Source organism: Engystomops pustulosus, chromosome 8 (assembly GCF_040894005.1).
Source record: "Engystomops pustulosus chromosome 8, aEngPut4.maternal, whole genome shotgun sequence".
NCBI lineage: Eukaryota > Metazoa > Chordata > Amphibia > Anura > Leptodactylidae > Engystomops > Engystomops pustulosus.
The window spans coordinates 14,765,166-14,789,646 of record NC_092418.1 but is presented as its reverse complement, the minus strand read 5'-3'; the positions used below and the strand labels follow the sequence as shown (position 1 = coordinate 14,789,646).

The 24,481-nt window shown below is 49.3% G+C and overlaps 1 protein-coding gene across 5 annotated transcripts; it reads left to right on the top strand.

Annotated features, from left to right (window-relative positions):
- Positions 1–1,552: 1,552 nt before the first annotated feature.
- On the top strand, positions 1,553–24,435 carry LOC140074710 (NXPE family member 4-like). Of its 5 annotated transcripts, none has more exons than XM_072119816.1 (9): positions 1,553–1,659; positions 4,312–4,465; positions 6,334–6,406; positions 10,055–10,131; positions 10,487–10,591; positions 12,117–12,823; positions 20,651–20,712; positions 21,002–21,220; positions 21,405–24,435. In XM_072119816.1, the coding sequence occupies exons 4-9, from the start codon at positions 10,129–10,131 to the stop codon at positions 21,956–21,958; spliced, it is 1,650 nt and encodes a 549-aa protein (XP_071975917.1). In that variant the 5' UTR covers positions 1,553–1,659; positions 4,312–4,465; positions 6,334–6,406; positions 10,055–10,128; the 3' UTR covers positions 21,959–24,435. The 5 variants fall into 5 exon arrangements, with proteins under 5 accessions (XP_071975917.1, XP_071975918.1, XP_071975916.1 ...); XM_072119817.1 differs by having other exon boundaries at positions 6,334–6,411; XM_072119815.1 differs by lacking the exon at positions 6,334–6,406.
- The last annotated feature ends 46 nt before the right edge of the window (positions 24,436–24,481 follow it).

Genomic DNA, 24,481 nt, shown 5'->3' with positions numbered 1-24,481 from the left:
TGCATAGAAACGGAGGAGCCTGCAGCATGGGGGTCTATAAAATGTATCTATAACACTTTATTATCTCTAGACCACCAGGACTTTATCATTAATACTTTCTTATCCCTGGACCACCAGGGACTGATTTATTAACACTTTCTTATTGCTAGACTACCAGGACTTTATCATTAACCCTTTTTTTAAATCTAGACCACCAGGACTTTACCATTAACATTTTCTTATCCCTAGACCACCAGGGACTTAATCATTAGCACTTTCTTATCCCTAGACCACCAGGGACTTAATCATTAGCACTTTCTTATCCCTAGACCACCAGGACTTTATCATTAATACTTTCTTATCCCTAGACCACCAGGGACTGTTTCATTAACACTTTCTTATCGCTGGACCACCAGGACTTTATCATTAACCCTTTTTTTATCCCTAGACCACCAGGATTTGATCATTAACACATTTTTTATCTCTAGACCACCAAGACTTTATCATTAACACTTTCTTATCCCTAGACCACCAGGGTCTGTATCATTAACACTTTCTTATCCCTAGATCACCAGGGACTTAATCATTAACCCTTTTTTATCCCTAGACCACCAGGGACCTTATCATTAGCACTTTCTTATCCCTAGACCACCAGGACTTTTTCATTAACACTTTCTTATCACTAGACCACCAGGACTTTATCATTAACCCTTTCTTATCCCTAGACCACCAGGACTTTATCATTAACCCTTTCTTATCCCTAGACCACCAGGACTTTATCATTAACACTTTCTTATCCCTAGATCACCAGGGACTTTATCATTAACTCTTTTTTTATCTCTAGACCACCAGGACTTAATCAATAACTCCTTTCTGTGTCCTAGACCACCACAAATTTTACCATTACATTTTCATATCTATAGACCAGCAGAGACTATACCTTTGCCTTAGACCATCAGGGACTTTACCATTAACCTCTTCCTTGCCTGCGACTTTCAGGGTGTGTGCTATTATCAATTCCACCGCAGCCAGTAGCCCCTTCACCAGCCGGGCCCCCCCTCCCCCCCAGCCCATGCTCCCTGCACTAGTGAGGTGCACTATATGATTATTCTTTTGGGATGGGGTCTACATAATCCTTTGGCTGTGATGCTGGACACGTTGTCATCTGTGCCGGGCAGGTGGCAGCCTCCATTGTTCTGCAGCCATTGTTCTGAGACACCAGGGCACATTGTGACACTGCACATACATTGTGGGGTCGCTGCTGCCGGAGTCTGCACCAAATTCATCCAATGTCGCAGAAGGTCTGATAATAAGGTCTGATAGGTCAAGCACTTCAGTCCTGCTACACCCTGGAGAGAGTTTGCAACAATTTTGCAAGTTTTTAAAAAAGTTACCAGATTAAATCATGTGAAAATGCAACATCGTGGCACAAATAAGCAAATATAATACAAAAAGTCTCCCTCCTCCAGGAGCCTATAGCAGTAAGGTCCTGGTGGGGCCCCCCAAAAGTTAAAGGATGGCACGGCAGGTGCAATGTGCTGCTGTTATTCCTGTGTAATAGTCTGCAGGACACACACTGCCTCCTGCCGCATGAACTGGTTGGACCTGACAGTAATAAGGCACAGCCCCGGCTGTCACAGGAGCACAGCAGGGACGGGGCACGGGGAGGACGGGGCACAGGTAAGTGCCTTTATACATTACCACCAGCATTGTACAAGCAGAAAGAGAAAGAACAAGTATCTGTCTGTATAATTCTTTCTTTCTTTCTTTCTTTCTTTCTTTCTTTCTTTCTTTCTTTCTTTCTTTCTTTCTTTCTTTCTTTCTTTCTCCAGCAGTAGCTTCTTGTTGTTCCTACACATTATCCATCTATATAGATAGAATATAGTGAGAGGCAGCTAGATGTCAGTACCTGAGGTTATTACTTGCTGTATACTATCTATCCCATATCTAACTATCTCATATCTGTCCATCTCTGCTTACATTTGGGTCTGTGAATAGAAGACAGGGCTGGGTAGTATAGGACTGGGAGCTGGTGTTTTATGTACGGGTTCCTCATTCTCATACGGTGCCCATGTGGATTTTTGCTAAATTCTTATAAAAACAGCAACAAATTGTAAAAAACTGAGATAGATAGATATGAGAAAAATATGAGATAGATATGAGATAGATAGATAGATAGATAGATAGGAGATAGATAGATAGATAGATAGATAGATAGATAGGAGATAGATAGATAGATAGATAGATTGATATATTGATAGATAGATAGATAGATAGATAGATAGATATGGGATAGATAGATAGATAGATAGGAGATGGATATGTGATAGATAGATAGATAGATAGATAGATAGATAGATATGAGATAGATAGATAGATAGATAGATAGATAGATAGATAGATAGGAGATAGATAGATAGATAGATAGGAGATAGATAGGAGATAGATAGATTGATATATTGATAGATAGATAGATAGATAGATAGATAGATAGATAGATAGATATGAGATAGATAGATATGAGATAGATAGATAGATAGATAGATAGGAGATAGATAGATAGGTAGGAGATAGATAGATAGATAGATAGATAGATAGATAGATAGGAGATAGATAGATAGATAGATAGATAGATAGATAGATAGGAGATAGATAGATAGATAGATAGATAGATAGATAGGTAGGAGATAGATATGTGATAGATAGATATGAGATAGATAGATAGATAGATAGATAGATAGATAGGTAGGAGATAGATATGTGATAGATAGATATGTGATAGATAGCACCTGAGCGGGGAAGCGACACATGCAGGATATCGGGTGCACGATCTTAGTGCAATGCACTTTCTGGGAACGCAAAAGCTTAAACGATCATAACTAAAATAGAAATGGATACATCATTAGATTAAAGTGCACAGCGGAAGTGGCGACTGCAAGTGCGCAGATCGGCACATTGTAAGTCTATGGGCAGAACGACTGTCAATCAAAAGGCCGATAGCAGCTCATGTCAATAGACCAAAAAATAAAAATATATAGAGGGGATTTCATCGCTGGAACCATGAGCAAGTACAAATATGCGTGATGACAATATATATGTTAGTAGTCACACTGCAGTATGGACCAGACCATCTGGGCAATAACCTATGGGGGAAACGCACCCCGGCAAGATGTACATATTAGCCACACAGAAAACGCATAACGAGCACAGGAGGAGCAGGATCCCACAGTAGCCACTGGCCAACAGTAGTAGCGGGAGATGAGAGCCACGGAGCGTTGCACCCCTGAGTGCAGAGCCAAATGCGAAGAATGTCCCAAAGACAAAATCCTCTTCTGGAGAGCAGGTCTGACATACGTCTTGCCAGGAGGTGGCTGCCGAAGATCCACCGGAGCTGCAACAAGCTTCTCAGGAGAAATGATGTGCCGAGGAGCTGGTTCTTCTCCAACAACATCCGAAGCTCGGGACAGGGCATCAGCCCTGACATTCTTGTCCATAGAACGGAAATAAATCAGCAGGTTGAAACGAGAGAGAAACCACAAGATCTTACTGTTAGGGTTCCGGATCAGTGGACCGTCTGGAGCACCGCGGGAGGTGGTACTAGCGACACCTAGGACCGGCACCTTGTCTTCACCAGACCTTGCCACAAAGTGGGATGGTCTTACTGCAACATGGTGCCACCAGGTCTTTCCACAAGTGTGACTAGCCCGCTGTTGCAGCCAAGGTTGAGCTACATCAGGAGTTGACAGTCTCGTGGTAAAGTTCAGACACAGGGTCAGGGCAGGCGGCAGAGATGAAAGGTCAAGTCCAATCCAGGGTCAGCAATGGGAGGTCCAGGCAGATGGGAACGGAAACACAGGAACGGATTGGAATACACAGGAGCACGGGAACAGGAACGCAGGAACACACAGGAGCACAGGAACATGAATGCAAGAACAAGGGAGCAGAAACATTAACACTGGAACATAGAAACACACAGGAGCACAGGAACAATAGAACCGAACGGAACACAGGAATATCACAGGAGGGCTATCACAATGGCAAAGAGCTCAAAGATCCGACGGGGAAAGATGGGAGCTGCCGGTCTTTATAGAAACCTGTAAATGGCCAGGGCAATAAGCAGTGCGCTTGCCCTTTAAATTTTCGAGTGCTTGCACACACGCGGCCTGCCCGGGACGGGAGCCGGAACGTGGAGAGGTAAGTTTGGGCTGGAGGGAGCCGCGCCACAGAGAGAGGCACGGGTGTGCCCCCCATCCGAGAAATGGATCGCGGGGGCACCCATGACAATAGATGGAAGGATAATGAAAATTAAAGACCAGTGTTTTGTCCTTTCAGGCTCTAATGTGTTGATAATCCTGCACAAAAGGCAGAGCTCCAACTCTAATGAGGAAAAAGGATCTGGATTCACCTCACCCACGTCACAAGCACAATACACTATTATAAGGTCTGATAAATGCTCTATTGTACGGGAAGAACACTGATGAATGAGGTGAATAAAACTTCTGTCTCATTATTGCATTGACAGATAATAGATAGATGGGTACAGCCCCCCCTCCGCACGTGCCTTGGCGCTGCCCCCGGCTCAGGTCTCGGTGCTCGTGTGTGACAACTCTTTGTTTCACCAGATAATTTATGTTTGGGATCTTTTTAATTTTACAATTACTCGAATTAATGCTAATTCTATGAATCTCTATAAATCCATAAGGCAGGGTCAGTAATAAGTGATATCTCTCCAGGTTTTATTACGTGCAATAAATTGGGAAGGACACAGGTCTTGGCTATGGGACGGCCGTAACCTTTGCCCATGATGGGTTATTTATTGCTTGTGGTTACTGTGTACAAGATTTTGTGACGCGAGAACATATTTATCTCTATGTTGTGTTTTCTCTTAGAGATAAGATGTAAAACATTTTTTGAAACTTACTTAAAGGGAATTTCCACTTTTCAAAGCAAATGTGATTAAAATGGTGGAGCAAACCGCGCCTTCAAATACATCTTTCCGTGCTGTATGAATACGTATTTATTCGTGACTTTTTCAACTTTATGTGCACGTATGGCACCGTATCCGGATAATAAACGGTGGGCCAGCACATGCTGACAGAGTGCACCTCCCACTGGTTCTGGATACTACACGTATATACGGCAGCACATTGGGGCAGATTTACTTACCTGGTCCAGTCGCGATCCAGCGGCGCATTCTCTGACGAGGATTCGCATTCTGCCAGGATTCCCTAAGGTCGTGCGCACGATATCCACCAGGTGTCGCTGCTGCGCCGAGGTCCGCCGGAGTTCACCATCTTCTCCAGGTGCATGTGAGTGCTTGATCTTGCGGCACTTTTGGTTTTTTTAAACTCCGCTGTTTTTCTGAATCCGTCGGGTTGTCCGACGGCCACGTCCCTGTTTTTTGTCACATGAAAGCCGGCGCGATTGTGCCAAAATCCGATCGTGTGCGCCAAAATCCCGGCGGAATTCGGCACAAAACGGAAAAATTCGGGAAACCCGAAAAAAGTGCAGCTGTGGAGCCCTTAGTAAATGAGCCCCATTGTGCACAACCGGATCCAGCCCATATTTTTTACATTCCCATTGACTTCTATGGGGCGTACGGACGCAAATACATGAAACAAAAGGACATGCTCCATACTTTGATATGGCTCATAAAACGGTACAATATGTCGGACAATACGACCATTCAATGGAAAACGTGGAACGTGGACATATGGTACCCCTATAAATGGCCATTTTCACACATTCGTGGGAATGTAGCCCAACTTATAGTGCAGATGGGTTTCCACCTCACAAATCTGATTACTATCGCTGTGCTGGAGGGAGTGTGGCTCCCTACCATATATTTTCTGGGAATTCCCCAAAATTAAACCCCTCTGGAATGAGGTATATGTAATGTTTTGGGCCCTATTTGGTATACACATCCCAAGGGAACCATATAGCGCTTTACTGCTCTTGGATATGGAGGCAATCCCATATCACCATAGCCCCCAAAAAACTGGAAATCCCCTTCACAACTAAGTATTCGGGACCTGAAGGAGCTGGTGGACCATCATTGTACTCATGATATTTGCAATCAGACAGAGTAGACTACAATCCATCTTTAAGGTCTGGGACCCCTGGCCCTACCCCTTCCTACTGGCATAGGACCCTATATTGCCCTTGACAAAGAGGTTTTTCGCTCCCTGGACATGAGGATACCCTTCGGTTGGTAAAAGCAGGTACTCCCCCAGACTAGCCCCCGGGGCACTAGTAGCCCTTCCTGCTATGTTATACCAGTTTGTTTTCATTTTTTGTTCTAGATATAAATGCATGCGGATAAACCAGGTAAAAATGTTTACTGACCATCCGCAGGTTGTTGTTGGGGGCCCATTTGTCATTGAGCCGATGAATGATTGGAGAGCACAGAGACCAAAGCAACGGTCAGGTGAGGTTATCACGGCTGATATACTAGTGATGGGTCATTCGCAAATGAGCCAGCACAAAGAGCTGGCTCATTCGCATGAACAATTTGAGCCTATGGCTCACTAAACCCCGCCCCTAAACGGATCACCACGCCCCCTTTAATCTGATCAAATCGGGTTAAAATGTAATGTGGGGGAAATGATTGGTCTGCAACTCCCTATTATATATTTAATATGGAGCCGTTCAGGAGCGAAAAGAGCCGGCTCTTCTTAGTGAGCGGAGCCTAATGATCCAGCTCACTAAGAAGAGCTGGAATTCCCATCACTACCATATTCAAGCCATGATTTAGTCACAGTTTCTGGTGCAGAGCCAGGATTCTCCAATCTTCGGGTAAAGGGGATGAATGCACCCAATTTACATGTGATGAAAAACCACAAAAATGGAAACTCAAGGGTGCGACTGCTGAATTTTTGACAAAGAATATAATTGCATGTGCAATGTCCGGACCTCGCTCCTGCTCCGGACTTTGCCTTTTATAATGTAGAAAAGATTCCTATGTCCTGCAGAAAATGATGATGTCACGACCCGAGGCCATTGTACTGATAAGATGATGAGATGTTACAGGTTACGGCTGAGTCAAAGTCATTTTTCACGTTGTGTTGAAATCATTTTTCATCTGGGAAGCGAAGGCCTTTTTATCAAATAATGAAAAGTTAGTTTTTTTGGCAGTGCAGCAGCTTACAGCAGGTCAGTTTTTGCAACTATGGGCCAGATATGTCGCTGTTATGCGCTCAAGTCTCGTTGTTGCGCCAGAATTCTCACAAGCTACTACCATCTGTGATGAGCTGAGTTCCTGCCTCTTATTAATCACTTTACTTTAGGCACAGTATAGGCGCAATGTTAGATTCGGGATCTTACATGTGACCCTCCTACAAGCTCCTCTCTGCTTCTCCCACACCCCAGCATGAGAATGACCCCCACAGCAGCACCCAGGTGTGTGACACCCAGCACCCAGTGACCTCCTCAGCAGTGGCTTCTCCTGGAGGGGTTCCCCCAGTGCAGGTCTCCTGCTTCCCCCTATAATTCTGGCCAGTATCCCCCTCCTGCTACACAGGGGACACTTCTCTGTCCTGTCTGCAGCTCCCACACATTTCTCTTCTATCCTGTTTCCAGGACACTTCTCTGTCCTGTCTGCAGCTCCCACTCACTTCTCTTCTTATCCTGCTACACGGGGGACGCTTCTCTGTCCTGTCTGCAGCTCCCACTCACTTCTCTTCTATCCTGCTACACAGGGATACTTCTCTGTCCTGTCTGCAGCTCCCACACACTTCTCTTCTATCCTGTTACATGGGACACTTCTCTGTCCTGTCTGCAGCTCCCACTCACTTCTCTTCTATCCTGTCACACGGGACACATTTATGTCCTGTCTGCAGCTCTCACTCACTTCTCTGCTATCCTTCTACATGGGGGACACTTCTCTGTTCTGTCTGCTGCTCCTACTCACTTCTCTTCTATCCTGTTACACAGGGATACTTCTCTGTCCTGTCTGCAACTCCCACTAACTTCTATTCTATTCTGCTACATGGGACACTTCTCTGTCCTGTCTGCAGCTCCCACTCACTTCTCTTCTATCCTGTCACACGGGACACTTATATGTCCTGTCTGCAGCTTGCACACACTTCTTTTCTATCCTGATACACGAGAGATACTTACTTCTCTGTCCTGTCTGCAACTCCCACACACTTCTCTTCTATCCTGCTCTAAGCTGCTGGTTTTGCAGATTGTTTGTAAATAGAAGGCCATGAACTGTAAACAGAGGCTGCAGGCAGTGTCTGTACTGTTTCTGGTGTCTGTAGTGTCTGCTGAGCTTTGCTGGTGCCCTACACAAGAGCTTAGTGCTGCTTCTCAGTTTACGCCACCTTTGGGCTGGAGGATTTTTGTGCCTAAAAGTCGCTAATAATGAATGATTGTTAGGCGCAGCAAAACATCTGGAATGTTAGGATAGATGGGGAAAACATGGTTATTTTGCTAGTCGCAAAACTGATGCAAAAACAGTGCGACATTATGAAAAGGCGCAAAAACAACAGAAAAAACAAGTGATACATCTGAAAATGCAAAAGAAAATGCAAAAAAAACACCAAAAACCGGCCCCCAATGTTCCTCAGGACTTCTTTCAACTCTAGACTCCTCTATATTGCGGCAAATCTAAAAATTATTCTAATTAGCCGGGGAAGCTCCAGATTCCTCAGCGTGGTGCCTCGGAGAGCCTTGTATTTTAATTTATTCACTCCCCCCATAGCTCTTGCAGACTGTGGGGGCGGGGCCTGTCGGGACTACAAGCGCAATGGGGGGAGCGAATAAATTAAAATATAAGGCGGAGCGTCCCAGGCTAATTAGCATTATTTTTATAACTCTATGTTGCCGCAATCGTGGGATTTATTGTATACCGTAGATATAATAAAAGAAGTCCTGAGGAACGTGGCTCCTCAGAAGCTTCTTAGTAGGACACATCTCCGGGATCATCTTGATGTAATTGTTATTATGGAATCAGAGTCTTCCCCTAGGGCCTCAGGTGTGAGGGATTGCTGCCAGGTCTCCTATCTATCCAGGTCACCATGTAGGTGGGGTAACAGGCTCTGTGAGGGGTGGTTGGGTGTGCAGGTCCTAGCTTATACTATAGGCTTCAAGCCGTAATTATCTTGTCTTATGATGAAGCATCTAAAGTCACTGAGATAATATTCCAGGAATTATTTTCCCGATGAATCCTCATCCATTAAAGATGTAAAGTGAGACAATAATAATCATTCAGTCTTTTATAGTCCTCCAACCACTCCTCGTAGCTCTTCTTAGATCCTCCACCCACCGTCCACATAGACCAGAGACATCTGTAGCTGCCACACTACAGGATCTGTGACCTGTCCTCATGTCTATGGATAAGTGGCTAGAATAGAGGAACATCTGAGAACAATCTAGGCTCACTTGAAGGACTACTGTGCCCAGCATGATGTGGAGAATACATGACATTCATTATGGAGGACACCTTAGGCAGGTACAATGGAAAATCCTTATGTTCTGCACCAAATGGGTATTTGTTACATTACATTTAGAATCTAAAACTGGAATTATGGTGGTATCTGAGGTCGGTGTTATGAAGGTGTGGGGGACATCTGTGGCACATGTTGTGTGGGCATCTGGGGCAGGGTCCATGTGAGAATCTGTGGTAGGATCTATGGTTGACTTATGTGGAAGGTTCTATAGAGGACACTATGTACTATGGAGGATATCTCGAGTAGACATTATGAAGTCATCTGTGGTAGACACTATGGAGGACCTATGTGACATGTCCTATTCAGGGGGTGAGCACCATGAGGGCATCTGTGACAGGGATTATGGTGGGGAAGGTGGAAGAGCATCAAGGGAAAGTATCCCAAGGCCACTGTCGCAGGTTCTATAGAGGAAATCGATGGTGGACATTATATGAACGTCTGTTAGGAGGAGATCTCTAGTTGAGCGTTATGTGAGAACATCTTAGGTGGGCACTACTAAAGGGACATGTCTGTAGTAAGCTTTATTTTTGGTAAGGAGGCATCTGGGGAATTAATAAAACAAACAAAAATGATCAGAAAATGTTTTTGGTCCATTTTGATGGATCTCCTCTTGTCTTTCCTAGAAGTTGGACTACAGTGTCATGACTAAACCCACTGACTGAAGATGCCCTTGTCCTAAGACAACCTACCAAAGAATATGGTAAGTAAAGGGTCCGTGGGCTCCAAATGGATTAGGATCAACCATTGGCCTCCATCATGGAATAAATGAGGGACCTCTAAGACTTCTGATCTTCTAGACCACTCAATACTTTAAGGAATTACAATATCCTAGTATATCTTAGTATTGTTTGCATTGTTCCCTTTACATGATGGAAGGGTCTAAATTTAAGTTGGAGGAATATCTGAGGCTGAGACCATTCTCAAAGAACTTAAGAAATAGCCACCAAACTAGTCAAGAAGTCCAGTCAGTCGTGGGACTTGTATCAGGGGCATCTGAAAACTTGATGTCATGTTCCTCTACTGCGATGAATACATTCAAGTTTCTTGTTCTCCAGGATGTTTCAGGGGGTCGAAAAATGAGGATTTCCATGAGGTTGGCGCTGGTGGGGGCCGTCATAATGGCTGTATGTTTGCTGCTTTTTAACAAGAGGAACCTGCAGGTAAGTCCATCAAGAACCTATGACAGACTCCTCAGAACTGATTTAATGGGGTGTCCAAAAAGACCATGGGGCAGATTTACTTACTTGGTCCAGTCACGATCCAGTGGCGCATTCTCCGACGCTGATTTGGGTCTTGCCGGGATTCACTAAGGTCATGCGCCACAATCCAATCACGTGCACCAAAATCCCGGGGCAATTCGGGGCAAATCGGAAAAACGCGATTCGGACCCCATGAAATGTGCCCCCATGTTTTTAACTGATAAGGGGACATCACATGGTGACATAACAAGCCCAAATCTGTGAGTCCCTTATAGCACAAGCTCCTGTAGACCCCACACCCTTAGCTCTGCCCCCACACTATAGTATTATGCAGCATACCCGATCCAGGACTGACCTAAAACACCCACAAAAATTCTTTTATTGGGTAAATAATGCACAAAACCTGCCCCCTCCTGGTCCATTAGGACTGACCATGCGTCATCCTCACCATCTCCAACTGTACAATCACATGATTCTTCATAGATTTGAGGCCTAATCAAGGGACAAGTTTTATGAGGCAAATTTTCTTGAAAATATTTCTAAAGATCAAACCCTCTTTTTTTTGAGTTGTTAAAGGGCACCTACCACCACAAATCTACCTATAAAGGTAGATCGGGTGGTAGGTGAATCAATGGGACGTGAGGATAGCCCTTTTAAGGGCTAATCCTCACGTCCCCGCACTGTTTTATAAACTTTTATTACATTAATATGTTAATTTACTTATGCGGCTACTGGGGCGTGGAGTAGCCGCATCTGAGGTTACACGAGGCGGCTACTCCACGCCCCGGTAGCCACATTACCCCTCCTACTCACCATGTTCGGCGCGCAGCTGCTCGTAGCTGCGCGCCCTCGTCCGCCGATCCTGACGTCTGCGCATGCGCAGAACAGCAGGCCCGCGCCTGCGCGGTCACTGCTCTGAAGCCAGGGCTGCGCAGGCGCGGGCCTGCTGTTCTGCGCATGCGCAGACGGCAGGATCGGCGGACGAGGGCGCGCAGCTACGAGCAGCTGCGCGCCGAACATGGTGAGTAGGAGGGGTAATGTGGCTACCGGGGCGTGGAGTAGCCGCCTTGTGTAACCTCAGATGCGGCTACTCCACGCCCCAGTAGCCGCATAAGTAAATTAACATATTAATGTAATAAAAGTTTATAAAACAGTGCGGGGACGTGAGGATTAGCCCTTAAAAGGGCTATCCTCACGTCCCATTGATTCACCTACCACCCGATCTACCTTTATAGGTAGATTTGTGGTGGTAGGTTTCCTTTAAGACTTTTCGAAGACATAATAAACATGAAGAACCCTACATTTCCAACCAATTCCCATTAAACATCACAGCTTGGGGAATGGTCCATTTCCTATTCAGTACCTGTGAGCCATAGTATTTTCTGAGCGATTGTGACCTTGAAAGGAACTTTAAGGGTGTGGTTTATGCAATTTTGATGCAAAATAGGTAGGTGGAGCTCTAATGACTTTTACATTCTTGTTTCAGATCACGAAAATAAACATGCTCCAGTTGTGTAACTGCGAGTCCTGCCATAGCACCCCCCTGTCCACCGGCCCGATAGAAACAGATGAGGAGATTGAAGAACTTTTTGAAAAGATGGACAAGCAAATCCCCAAGTTGACGGTCAATGACTTAGATAAGGCGACCAGCCCGGAAAAAAGTACAACCGTCATCCTCAACCCTAAGCCTAAGCATTGCTTTGGGGACAAGCTGCAGGTTAAAGTAACGGCCTACGACTATGCTGGAAATAGGAAGTCCTATGGTGGAGACTACCTGAGGGCGAGGATATACTCCCCTGATACAAACAGCAGTGCCAGCGGGACCATCATAGACAATAAAGATGGGACTTACCTGGTAGAGTTCACCTTATTCTGGGGGGGCTCTGTACACATATCTATATTATTGATGCACCCCAGTGAGGCCGTCTCCGCCCTATGGAGGGCAAGGAACCAGGGCTTTGCCAATATCAAGTACACAGGAAATTTCACGAGTGCCACCGAGTATGTGAATAGTGAGTGTGGCTTTGAATTGGACACGGAAGAGGAAGTCTGCCGCTATGTGGACAGGAGGGATGGCGAGGCCTTCTACTGCATCAAGCCAAAGAGTTACCCATGTGCGGCCCTCACCCATATGAATTCTGTCAATCGGAATCACTCGTATCTGAACGAGGTGGAGAAGGTTCTTCTCAACAGGTGACTATTACCTTTCATCATATCGCAATCACATCCCTATCTGAGAATCAACTGGGCAAATTTAGAAGGCCATCCAGATCCTCGCCATCCTTGGTGATCTGTGAGGTCATTCAGAGATCCTCCAGGCATGTTCCCTGTTGGATCTCCCGCATTTCATACCTAAATGAGGCAGTTGCTGAGTTTGAAGGCATTTATATAGATTAAAGCTCCATTCCTACAATATTGGCGGTCATTTACTAAGGGCCCGATTCGCATTTTCCCAACGTGTTACCCGAATATTTCCGATTTGCACTGATATCCCTTGAATTGGCCCGGGGTTTTGGCGCACGTGATCGGATTGTGGTACATCGGCGCCGGCATGCACACAACGGAAATCTGGGGGCGTGGCCGAACGAAAACCCGACGGATTCGGAGAAACCGCCGCATTTAAGTCGCATTTTAAAAAAAAAAGTGTTGCTGGACACGCGCTTACCTTCACCAGAAATAGGATTGTGAACTCTGGCGGAGCTCGGCGCAGAAGCGACACCTGGTGGACGTCGGAGGAACTGCCTTAGTGAATCGCCGGAAGACCCAAATCCACCGCAGAGAACGCAAATGGACTGGGTAAGTAAATCTGCCCCATTATGTAACAAAAGGCAAAGCCCACTTAGGCAAGGATAACCTTAAATTTGTTTTTTCAAAGGGCTACCTAAAAAAAAGGTCAAACTGTTTACACTAGAAAGCACATGCAAAGTTTGACAGAAAACTAGTGCACGGCCCTTGTCTCTGAATTTATGTAGCTTCTCTTTACCTTCCCCAGCCATCACACTCCACCGTGCCTGCCCCGGCCATCACACTACCTCCACTATGCCTTCCCCAGCCATCACACTACCTCCACCATGCCTTCCCCAGCCATCACACTACCTCCACCATGCCCACCCCAGCAATCACGCTACCTCCACCATGCCTTCCCCAGCCATCACACTACCTCCACCATGCCTCCCCCAGCCATCACACTACCTCCACCATGCCCACCCCAGCCATCACACGACCTCCACCATGCCCACCCCAGCCATCACACTACCTCCATCATGTCTTCCCCAGCCATCACACTACCTCCGCCTTGCCTTCCCCAGCCATCACACTACCTCCACCATGCCCACCCCAGCCATCACACTACCTCCACCATGCCCACCCCAGCCATCACACTACCTCCACCAAGCCTTCCCCAGCCATCACACTACCTCCACCATGCCCACCCCAGCCATCACACTACCTCCTCCGTGCCTCCCCCAGCCATCACACTACCTCCACCATGCCTTCCCCAGCCATCACACTACCTCCACCATGCCCACCCCAGCCATCACACTACCTCCTCCGTGCCTCCCCCAGCCATCACACTATCTCCACCATGCCTGCCCCAGCCATCACACTACCTCCACCATGCCCACCCCAGCCATCACACTACCTCCTCCGTGCCTCCCCCAGCCATCACACTACCTCCACCATGCCTTCCCCAGCCATCACACTACCTCCACCATGCCTTCCCCAGCCATCACACTACCTCCACCAAGCCTTCCCCAGCCATCACACTACCTCCACCATGCCTGCCCCAGCCATCACACTATCTCCACCATGCCAACCCCAGCCATCACACTACCTCCACCAAGCCTTCCCCAGCCATCACACTACCTCCACCATGCCGACCCCAGCCATCACACTACCTCCACCATGCCTGCCCCAGCCATCACACTACCTCCACCATGCCCACCCCAGCCATCACACTACCTCCACCATGCCTTCCCCACTGTGCCCACCCCAGCCATCACACTACCTCCACCGTGCCTGCCCCAGCCATCACACTACCTCCACCATGCCCACCCCAGCCATCACACTACCTCCACCGTGCCTACCCCAGCCATCACACTTCCTCCACCATGCCCACCCCAGCCATCACACTACCTCCACCATGCCTGCCCCAGCCACCACACTACCTCCACACTACCTCCACCGTGCCTACCCCAGCCATCACACTACCTCCACCGTGCCTACCCTAGCCATCACACTACCTCCACCATGCCCACCCCAGCCATCACACTACCTCCACCATGTCTGCCCCAGCCATCACACTACCTCCACCATGCCTGCCCCAGCCATCACACTACCTCCACGTGCCTGCCCCAGCCATCACACTATCTCCACCATGCCGTCCCCAGCCATCACAATACCTCCACCATGCCTCCCCCAGCCATCACACTACCTCCACCATGCCCACCCCAGCCATCACACTACCTCCACCATGCCCACCCCAGCCATCACACTACCTCCACCATGCCTGCCCCAGCCATCACACTACCTCCACCATGCCTTCCCCAGCCATCACACTACCTCCACCATGCCCACCCCAGCCATCACACTACCTCCACCATGCCTGCCCCAGCCATCACACTACCTCCACCATGCCTTCCCCAGCCATCACACTACCTCCACCATGCCCACCCCAGCCATCACACTACCTCCACCATGCCTTCCCCAGCCATCACACTACCTCCACCATGCCCACCCCAGCCATCACACTACCTCCACCATGCCTGCCCCAGCCATCACACTATCTCCACCATGCCAACCCCAGCCATCACACTACCTCCACCAAGCCTTCCCCAGCCATCACACTACCTCCATGCCGACCCCAGCCATCACACTACCTCCACCATGCCTGCCCCAGCCATCACACTACCATCACCATGCCTGCCCCAGCCATCACACTACCTCCACCGTGCCTACCCCAGCCATCACACTACCTCCACCATGCCTGCCCCAGCCATCACACTACCTCCACCATGCCCACCCCAGCCAACACACTACCTCCACCATGCCTTCCCCACTGTGCCCACCCCAGCCATCACACTACCTCCACCATGCCTGCCCCAGCCACCACACTACCTCCACCATGCCCACCCCAGCCATCACACTACCTCCACCAAGCCTTCCCCAGCCATCACACTACCTCCACCATGCCCACCCCAGCCATCACACTACCTCCTCCGTGCCGACCCCAGGCATCACACTACCTCAACCAAGCCTTCCCCAGCCATCACACTACCTCCACCATGCCCACCCCAGCCATCACACTACCTCCTCCGTGCCTCCCCCAGCCATCACACTACCTCCACCATGCCTTCCCCAGCCATCACACTACCTCCACCATGCCCACCCCAGCCATCACACTACCTCCACCAAGCCTTCCCCAGCCATCACACTACCTCCACCATGCCGACCCCAGCCATCACACTACCTCCACCATGCCTGCCCCAGCCATCACACTACCATCACCATGCCTGCCCCAGCCATCACACTACCTCCACCGTGCCTACCCCAGCCATCACACTACCTCCACCATGCCTGCCCCAGCCATCACACTACCTCCACCATGCCCACCCCAGCCATCACACTACCTCCACCATGCCTTCCCCACTGTGCCCACCCCAGCCATCACACTACCTCCACCGTGCCTGCCCCAGCCATCACACTACCTCCACCATGCCCACCCCAGCCATCACACTACCTCCACCGTGCCTACCCCAGCCATCACACTTCCTCCACCATGCCCACCCCAGCCATCACACTACCTCCACCATGCCTGCCCCAGCCACCACACTACCTCCACACTACCTCCACCGTGCCTACCCCAGCCATCACACTACCTCCACCGTGCCTACCCTAGCCATCACACTACCTCCACCATGCCCACCCCAGCCATCACACTACCTCCACCATGTCTGCCCCAGCCATCACACTACCTCCACCATGCCTGCCCCAGCCATCACACTACCTCCACCATGCCTGCCCCAGCCACCACACTACCTCCACACTACCTCCACCGTGCCTACCCCAGCCATCACACTACCTCCACCGTGCCTACCCTAGCCATCACACTACCTCCACCATGCCCACCCCAGCCATCACACTACCTCCACCATGTCTGCCCCAGCCATCACACTACCTCCACCATGCCTGCCCCAGCCATCACACTACCTCCACGTGCCTGCCCCAGCCATCACACTATCTCCACCATGCCGTCCCCAGCCATCACAATACCTCCACCATGCCTCCCCCAGCCATCACACTACCTCCACCATGCCCACCCCAGCCATCACACTACCTCCACCATGCCCACCCCAGCCATCACACTACCTCCACCATGCCTGCCCCAGCCATCACACTACCTCCACCATGCCTTCCCCAGCCATCACACTACCTCCACCATGCCCACCCCAGCCATCACACTACCTCCACCATGCCTGCCCCAGCCATCACACTACCTCCACCATGCCTTCCCCAGCCATCACACTACCTCCACCATGCCCACCCCAGCCATCACACTACCTCCACCATGCCTGCCCCAGCCATCACACTACCTCCACCATGCCTTCCCCAGCCATCACACTACCTCCACCATGCCCACCCCAGCCATCACACTACCTCCACCATGCCTTCCCCAGCCATCACACTACCTCCACCATGCCCACCCCAGCCATCACACTACCTCCACCATGTCTGCACCGGCCATCACACTACCTCCACCGTGCCTACCCCAGCCATCACACTACCTCCACCGTGCCTACCCTTGCCATCACACTACCTCCACCATGCCCACCCCAGCCATCACACTACCTCCACCATGTCTGCCCCAGCCATCACACTACCTCCACCATGCTTGCCCCAGCCATCACAGAACCTGCACTGTGCCCACCCCAGCCATCACACTACCTCCACCTTGCCTGCCCCAGCCATCACACTACCTCCACCGTGCCTGCTCCAGCCATCACACTACCTTCACCGTGCCTACCCCAGCCATCACACTACCTTCTCCGTGCCTGCCCCAGCCATCACACTACCTCCACCATGCCCACCCCAGCCATCACACTACCTCCATCGTGCCTGCCCCAGCCATCACACTACCTTCTCCGTGCCTACCCTAGCCATCACACTACCTCCACCATGCCCACCCTAGCCATCACACTACCTCCACCATGTCTGCCCCAGCCATCACCCTACCTCCACCATGCCTGCCCCAGCCATCACAGAACCTCCACCATGCCCACCCCAGCCATCACACAACCTCCACGTGCCTGCCCCAGCCATCACACTACCTCCTCCATACCTTCCCCAGCCATCACACTACCTCCACCATGCCTCCCCCAGCCATCACACTACCTCCACTGTGCTTGCCCCAGCCATCACAGAACCTCCACCGTGCCTGCCCAAGCCATCACGCTACCTCCACCATGCCTGCTCCAGCCATCACACTACCTCCACCATGCCTGCCCCAGCCATCACACTACCTCCACCATGCCTGCCCCAGCCATCACACTACCTCCACCATGCCTCCCCAGCCATCACACTACCTCCACCATGCCTCCCCCAGCCATCACACTACCTCCACTGTGCTTGCCCCAGCCATAACAGAACCTCCACCGTGCCTGTCCCAGCCATCACACTACCTCCACCGTGCCTACCCCAGCCATCACACTACCTCCACTGTGCTTGCCCCAGCCATCACAGAACCTGCACTGTGCCCACCCCAGCCATCACACTACCTCCACCGTGCCTGCCCCAGCCATCACACTACCTCCACCATGCCCACCCCAGCCATCACACTACCTCCACCGTGCCTACCCCAGCCATCACACTACCTTCTCCGTGCCTGCCCCAGCCATCACACTACCTCCATCGTGCCTGCCCCAGCCATCACACTACCTTCTCCGTGCCTACCCTAGCCATCACACTACCTCCACCATGCCCACCCTAGCTATCACACTACCTCCACCATGTCTGGCCCAGCCATCACACTACCTCCACCATGCCTGCCCCAGCCATCACACTACCTCCACCATGCCTGCCCCAGCCATCACAGAACCTCCACCATGCCCACCCCGGCCATCACACAACCTCCACGTGCCTGCCCCAGCCATCACACTATCTCCACCATGCCTCCCCCAGCCATCACACTACCTCCACCATGCCTGCTCCAGCCATCACACTACCTCCACCATGCCTTCCCCAGCCATCACACTACCTCCACCATGCCCACCCCAGCCATCACACTACCTCCACTGTGCTTGCCCTAGCCATCACAGAACTTCCACCGTGCCTGCCCAAGCCATCACACTACCTCCACCATGCCGGCTCCAGCCATCACACTACCTCCACCATGCCTGCCCCAGCCATCACACTACCTCCACCATGCCTGCCCCAGCCATCACACTACCTCCACCATGCCTGCCCCAGCCATCACACTATCTCCACCATGCCTGCCCCAGCCATCACACTACCTCCACCATGCCTCCCCCAGCCATCACACTACCTCCACCATGCCTCCCCCAGCCATCACACTACCTCCACTGTGCTTGCCCCAGCCATCACAGAACCTCCACTGTGCCTGTCCCAGCCATCACACTACCTCCACCGTGCCTACGCCAGGCATCACACTACCTCCACTGTGCTTGCCCCAGCCATCACAGAACCTGCACTGTGCCCACCCCAGCCATCACACTACCTCCACCGTGCCTGCCCCAGCCATCACACTACCTCCACCGTGTCTACCCCAGCCATCACACTACCTTCTCCGTGCCTGCCCCAGCCATCACACGACCTCCACCATGCCTGCCCCAGCCATCACACTACCTCCACCATGCCTGCCCCAGCCATCACACTACCTCCACCGTGCCCACCCCAGCCATCACACTACCTCCACCATACCTTCCCCAGCCATCACACTGCCTCCACCATGCCCAACCCAGCCATCACACTACCTCCATCATGCCTTCCCTAGCCATCAAACTACCTCCACCGTGCCTGCCCCAGCCATCACACTACTTCCACCGTGCCTACCCCAGCCATCACACTACCTCCACCATGCCTACCCCAGCCATCACACTACCTCCACCGTGCCCACCCCAGCCATCACACTACCTCCACCAAGCCTTCCCCAGCCATCACACTACCTCCACCATGCCCACCCCAGCCATCACACTACCTTCTCCGTGCCTGCCCCAGCCATCACACCACCTCCGCCATGCCTGCCCCAGCCATCACACTACCTCCACCATGCCCACCCCAGCCATCACACTACCTTCTCCATGCCTGCCCCAGCCATCACACCAACTCCGCCATGCCTGCCCCAGCCATCACACTACCTCCACCATGCCCACCCCAGCCATCACACTACCTTCTCCGTGCCTGCCCCAGCCATCACACCACCTCCGCCATGCCTGCCCCAGCCATCACACTACCGCCACCGTGTACATACACATGATGTGCTATGCATAGGATCATGAGCTGTCCCGCGCCATCATACTTTTTTCTCTCCATCATTCTTGTAGAAACAATTTCTCAGATGGGTTTTTCATTTGTTCACAGCTTCAGGGTGATTTGTTTCACCTGCATGTAGAGCTCCTTTGATCTTCCAAATGCCCAAACATCACCGACTCCAAGGCTTTTATCTGCATAATTAATAATGACATAATGAAGGAATTGCCCACAGCGACCCATGACACAGCCCAAGAGTCCAATTACTTTTTGTCCCTTTATAAAAAGGGCGGCCCATGATAAGAAGCTCAAACTACTAAACCCTTCATCCATCTGTAATGTGGATCCCTCCAACAAAAGCTGAAAGTCTGGACTTCATGTGCATTATATAACGAGTAAATGGGTAAAAGATACAACATTTGTGTCACTGTCCAAATATTTATGAACTGTGGTAATAGGCGTCACTTCCTGAAGATGTAGGAGATGACATAACGTTATGGTCATTGTTTTTTTACCGTGGATCCTTTTCTTTTTTAGGTCAAATATTGGCTTGGAAATGTATAAGGGTGTAAACCCAATTGCAGTCCTCAACTGTGGCCGTAAGTATTTCCGAGAACGACAACACGATTTCGGATATTGTTTAACATTGGGCATAGTCTGTTTTTTCCACTTTTTTGGGCAGGGCTTAAAATAGTCCCAAACAAATATTAGGTCTAGATGGCAGTCAAAGGAGTAATTCCATGGATGCCCATTTGCTTGATGCATCTCGGGAGGCAAATAAATGTATATAGAGGTGCGAATACAAATTCAGTGGCTCATAATTCCCATGGACTTTTATATAGTCTGTGTTTTGTAGCAGATTAAGAGTTTTGTTTTTTTTTTTTGTAGAAAAAAATCCATCCCCTGCAGAGAGGTGCGGCCTGGGGTCCTATTACCCGATCCCCAGTGGATATTTCCATTACAATGAGTGGAAGCCCGTCCACTGCCAGATGACGCCATTCACTGACAATGACAAACTGAAAGACTTCCTTAAGGGCAAAAAGTTATTTCTTATGGGAGACTCCACAGTGCGACAGTATATTAGACACTTTGCGGAGAACCTTAAGAGTGAGTATCCCTTCTGCTTGTCTAGCTATCTACATAGAATTGTTGGTCTGTTATGTCTTTCAGTCGTAGATTATTTCGCCACCGCTTGCCCAGTCTGACAGCTTGCCCCAAGTCTGGTTGTGGTGGTTGCTGGACGGGTGTCTGACATCTATCAATCCATCTAATTTCTCTCTTTGTTTTCAAGTCGTAGATTATTTCAACCACACAGAAGATGAGATGCAATCTTGGCAGAAGACTCTTCTAGCTATAAACCAGGAGAAGTTTATCTACATCCAGTGGAAGAAACATACCTTCCCATTCGTCAGTAAAACCTTCTACTCCATCAAGGAGGACACGTACATGGCCCGGCAGATCGACCAAGTCGGTGGAGGAGAAAACACAATCATCGTCCTCACCTTAGGACAGCACTTCCGACCGTTCCCATTACGGGTCTTCATTAAGTCGGCCATCAATGTCCGCAAGGCTGTGGAGAGGCTCCTTATCCGCAGTCCCAGGACTAAGGTGATCATCAAGGAGGAGAATGCTCGGGATATGGACATCGACCAGGAGCGCTTCAGTGACTTCCATGGATACGTCCATTATCTAACTCTCAGGGATATTTTCCATGGGATAAATGTTGGGTTTGTGGATGGGTTGGACATGACAATCGCTTACGCATGTGACGTCATTCATCCACCACTGGAGGTTCTCGAGAACATCATCAGCATGTCCTTTACTCAAGCATCCGCAGCCCTCTAGATCTAGATTTCTTCATATAAAGCTTATTAAAGGGCAGTATTGGTATTGTCAATGGCACAATAAGGACAGGCTGAGAGCTGACCAAAAATAGTTCCTAGTGATCTGTTGCATCTGGTAGATTCCTTGTAGCAAGTGCAGACGTGATCCTATAACACTGGTGGCGAACCTATGGCATGGGTGCCAGAGGTGGCACTCCGAACCCTTTCTGTGGGCACCCAGCACAGAATTTACCAGATAGGACTCAAGGTTTCCTCCTGCAGTCCAAGACAGCCCAGGACGAGCCACACTCTGTGCTGTTTTAAAGTGGCTTACTTGGCTGCCAGGACTACAGGAGGAGCGAGAAGGTGTGCAGAGATGGATTATCTTTGGAGCTCCTGCTTTTGGTCCCCTGATTCTTCCCCTTCAGGGGACCCTGGAAGGAAGCTACAATCCAAATGTCTCTTGCTTATTATTGTATTGGTGTCCTCAGGACGCCAATACGATTTAAACTTGTGATACAGCAGAGATCAATAGGTTACTGCTCATATTGTCATGTTGGCACTTTGCGACATAAAAATGGGTTTTGGTTGTAGTTTGGGCACTCTGTATCTAAAAGGTTCGCCATCACTGTCCTATAGGCTCTAGTGAAATAACCCTTAAAATCCACGGATACATTAAATATTTATTTATAACAAGAAACGGAATGAAATTGTATTATACACAGTCACATGACAGCGGTATTACATTGCCATCTTGTGGAACACTAGATTGCTACATGTGTGAAATGTAATATTATAGAGAGCGGAACAGTGGCTGAGTGAGTAGCGCTTCTGCCTCGCAGCACTGGGGTCCTGAGTTCGAATCCGACCGAGGTCAACATCTGCCAAGAGTTTGTATGTTCTCTCCGTGTTTGCGTGGCTTTCCTCCGGGTACTCTGGTTTCCTCCCACACTCCAAAACATACTGTTAGGTTGTTTAGATTGTGAGCCCCAAGGGAACAGGGACCAATTTAACATGCTTTGTGCAGCGCTGTGTAATCTGTGTCCGCTATATACATAAAGAATTATTATTATTATTACAGTTTACAGCTCAGATGTAGAGATCCTGTTTCACATGCCAGGGAAATATTAGGGAATTATTATAAATTATACCGTAATGTATCTGCTTGTATGGTTAGTGATGGATATAGTGATGGAGCTGTTCATCGGGTTTGTGGTACCACAATGGGTACGGTCATCAACCCCATATATTGAACAATTTCATTGTAACATATTTTATTTATAAGCTATAAAGTGGCAAAGAGAAGAAGGTCAGGGGGGAGAGCTAACAGTTTAATACCGTATAGGAGATGTTTAAAAAGAGGTGAAAACAAGCTCACCGTTTTAGGTTGTGCTGTGTATATAGGCACAACACTATTTAGTGCATCAATATTAGGCTTCCGGTGCCGCCCTCAGGAAGATGAACATCTGAGTTCAGCTGCCACAATGGACAAGATTCATGTATTAGGAAGTAAGGTGTTGGAAATAACCGAATAGCACATGCAGAATGTTGGAAATGGAAATATCCCAACACATTTTAGGATGTGCTACCCCTTCCTCAATTGCTAAAATAATTGAAAATAAAAGATCTATGTATATATAGTAAAAAGAAAGCAATGTACACATATAAAGGAAAGTAGAAATGTAAAACCAAACATCTTTTATATTCAACTATTTTAGCAGTGGAGAAAGGGGTAGCCCGCACCGAAACGCGTTGTGATTTTGTATGACAATATAAAACTTACCATTTACTTCATTCTGAGTGCGCCATTCAGTTAGCGTGCACATAATATAACAAAATCTATTTCATTAAATTAATTAAAAAACAAGAAATAAATTGTGAAGAAAACAGCAAATTCCTAGAACCTACAAATTCAAAATAAAAAAAACAAAATAAACTAAACACTCGGTCAGGGTGGAGCTGTCATAATAACATGTCTGTTTGTGGGATGCGTTACAAGGTAGTTAAATGGGGCTCATTTACTAAGGGTCCACGGAACGCATTTTCATTGGGTTTCCTGATGTTTTGCGCCAAATAGCCCACGCATCGGCGCCGGCTTCCACGCGACAGAAATGGGGGGGGGGGGGCGTGGCCATCGGACAACCTGACGGATTCAGACAATGAACAAGATTTAATATTTACAAATGTGTCGCAAGACACGCACTTACAAGCACTAGGAAGAAAAAGGTGAACTCCGACGGACCTCGGCGGGGGAGCGACGGATGCAGGAACTCAGGCGCCCGAGCTTAGTGAATTGCAGCAGACTCGAATCCTCGTCGGACAACGCACCGTGGGATTGCAACGGGACCTGCAGTATATAGCCAGCCCATCCCTCCAATATATAGCTGGCCAGCCCCTGCAGTATATAGCCTGCCAGCCCCTGCAGTATATAGCCTGCCAGCCCCTGCAATATATAGCCTGCCAGCCCCTGCAGTATATAGCCAGCCCATCCCCCCAATAAATAGCCGGCCAGCCCCTGCAGTATATAGCCTACCAGCCCCTGCAG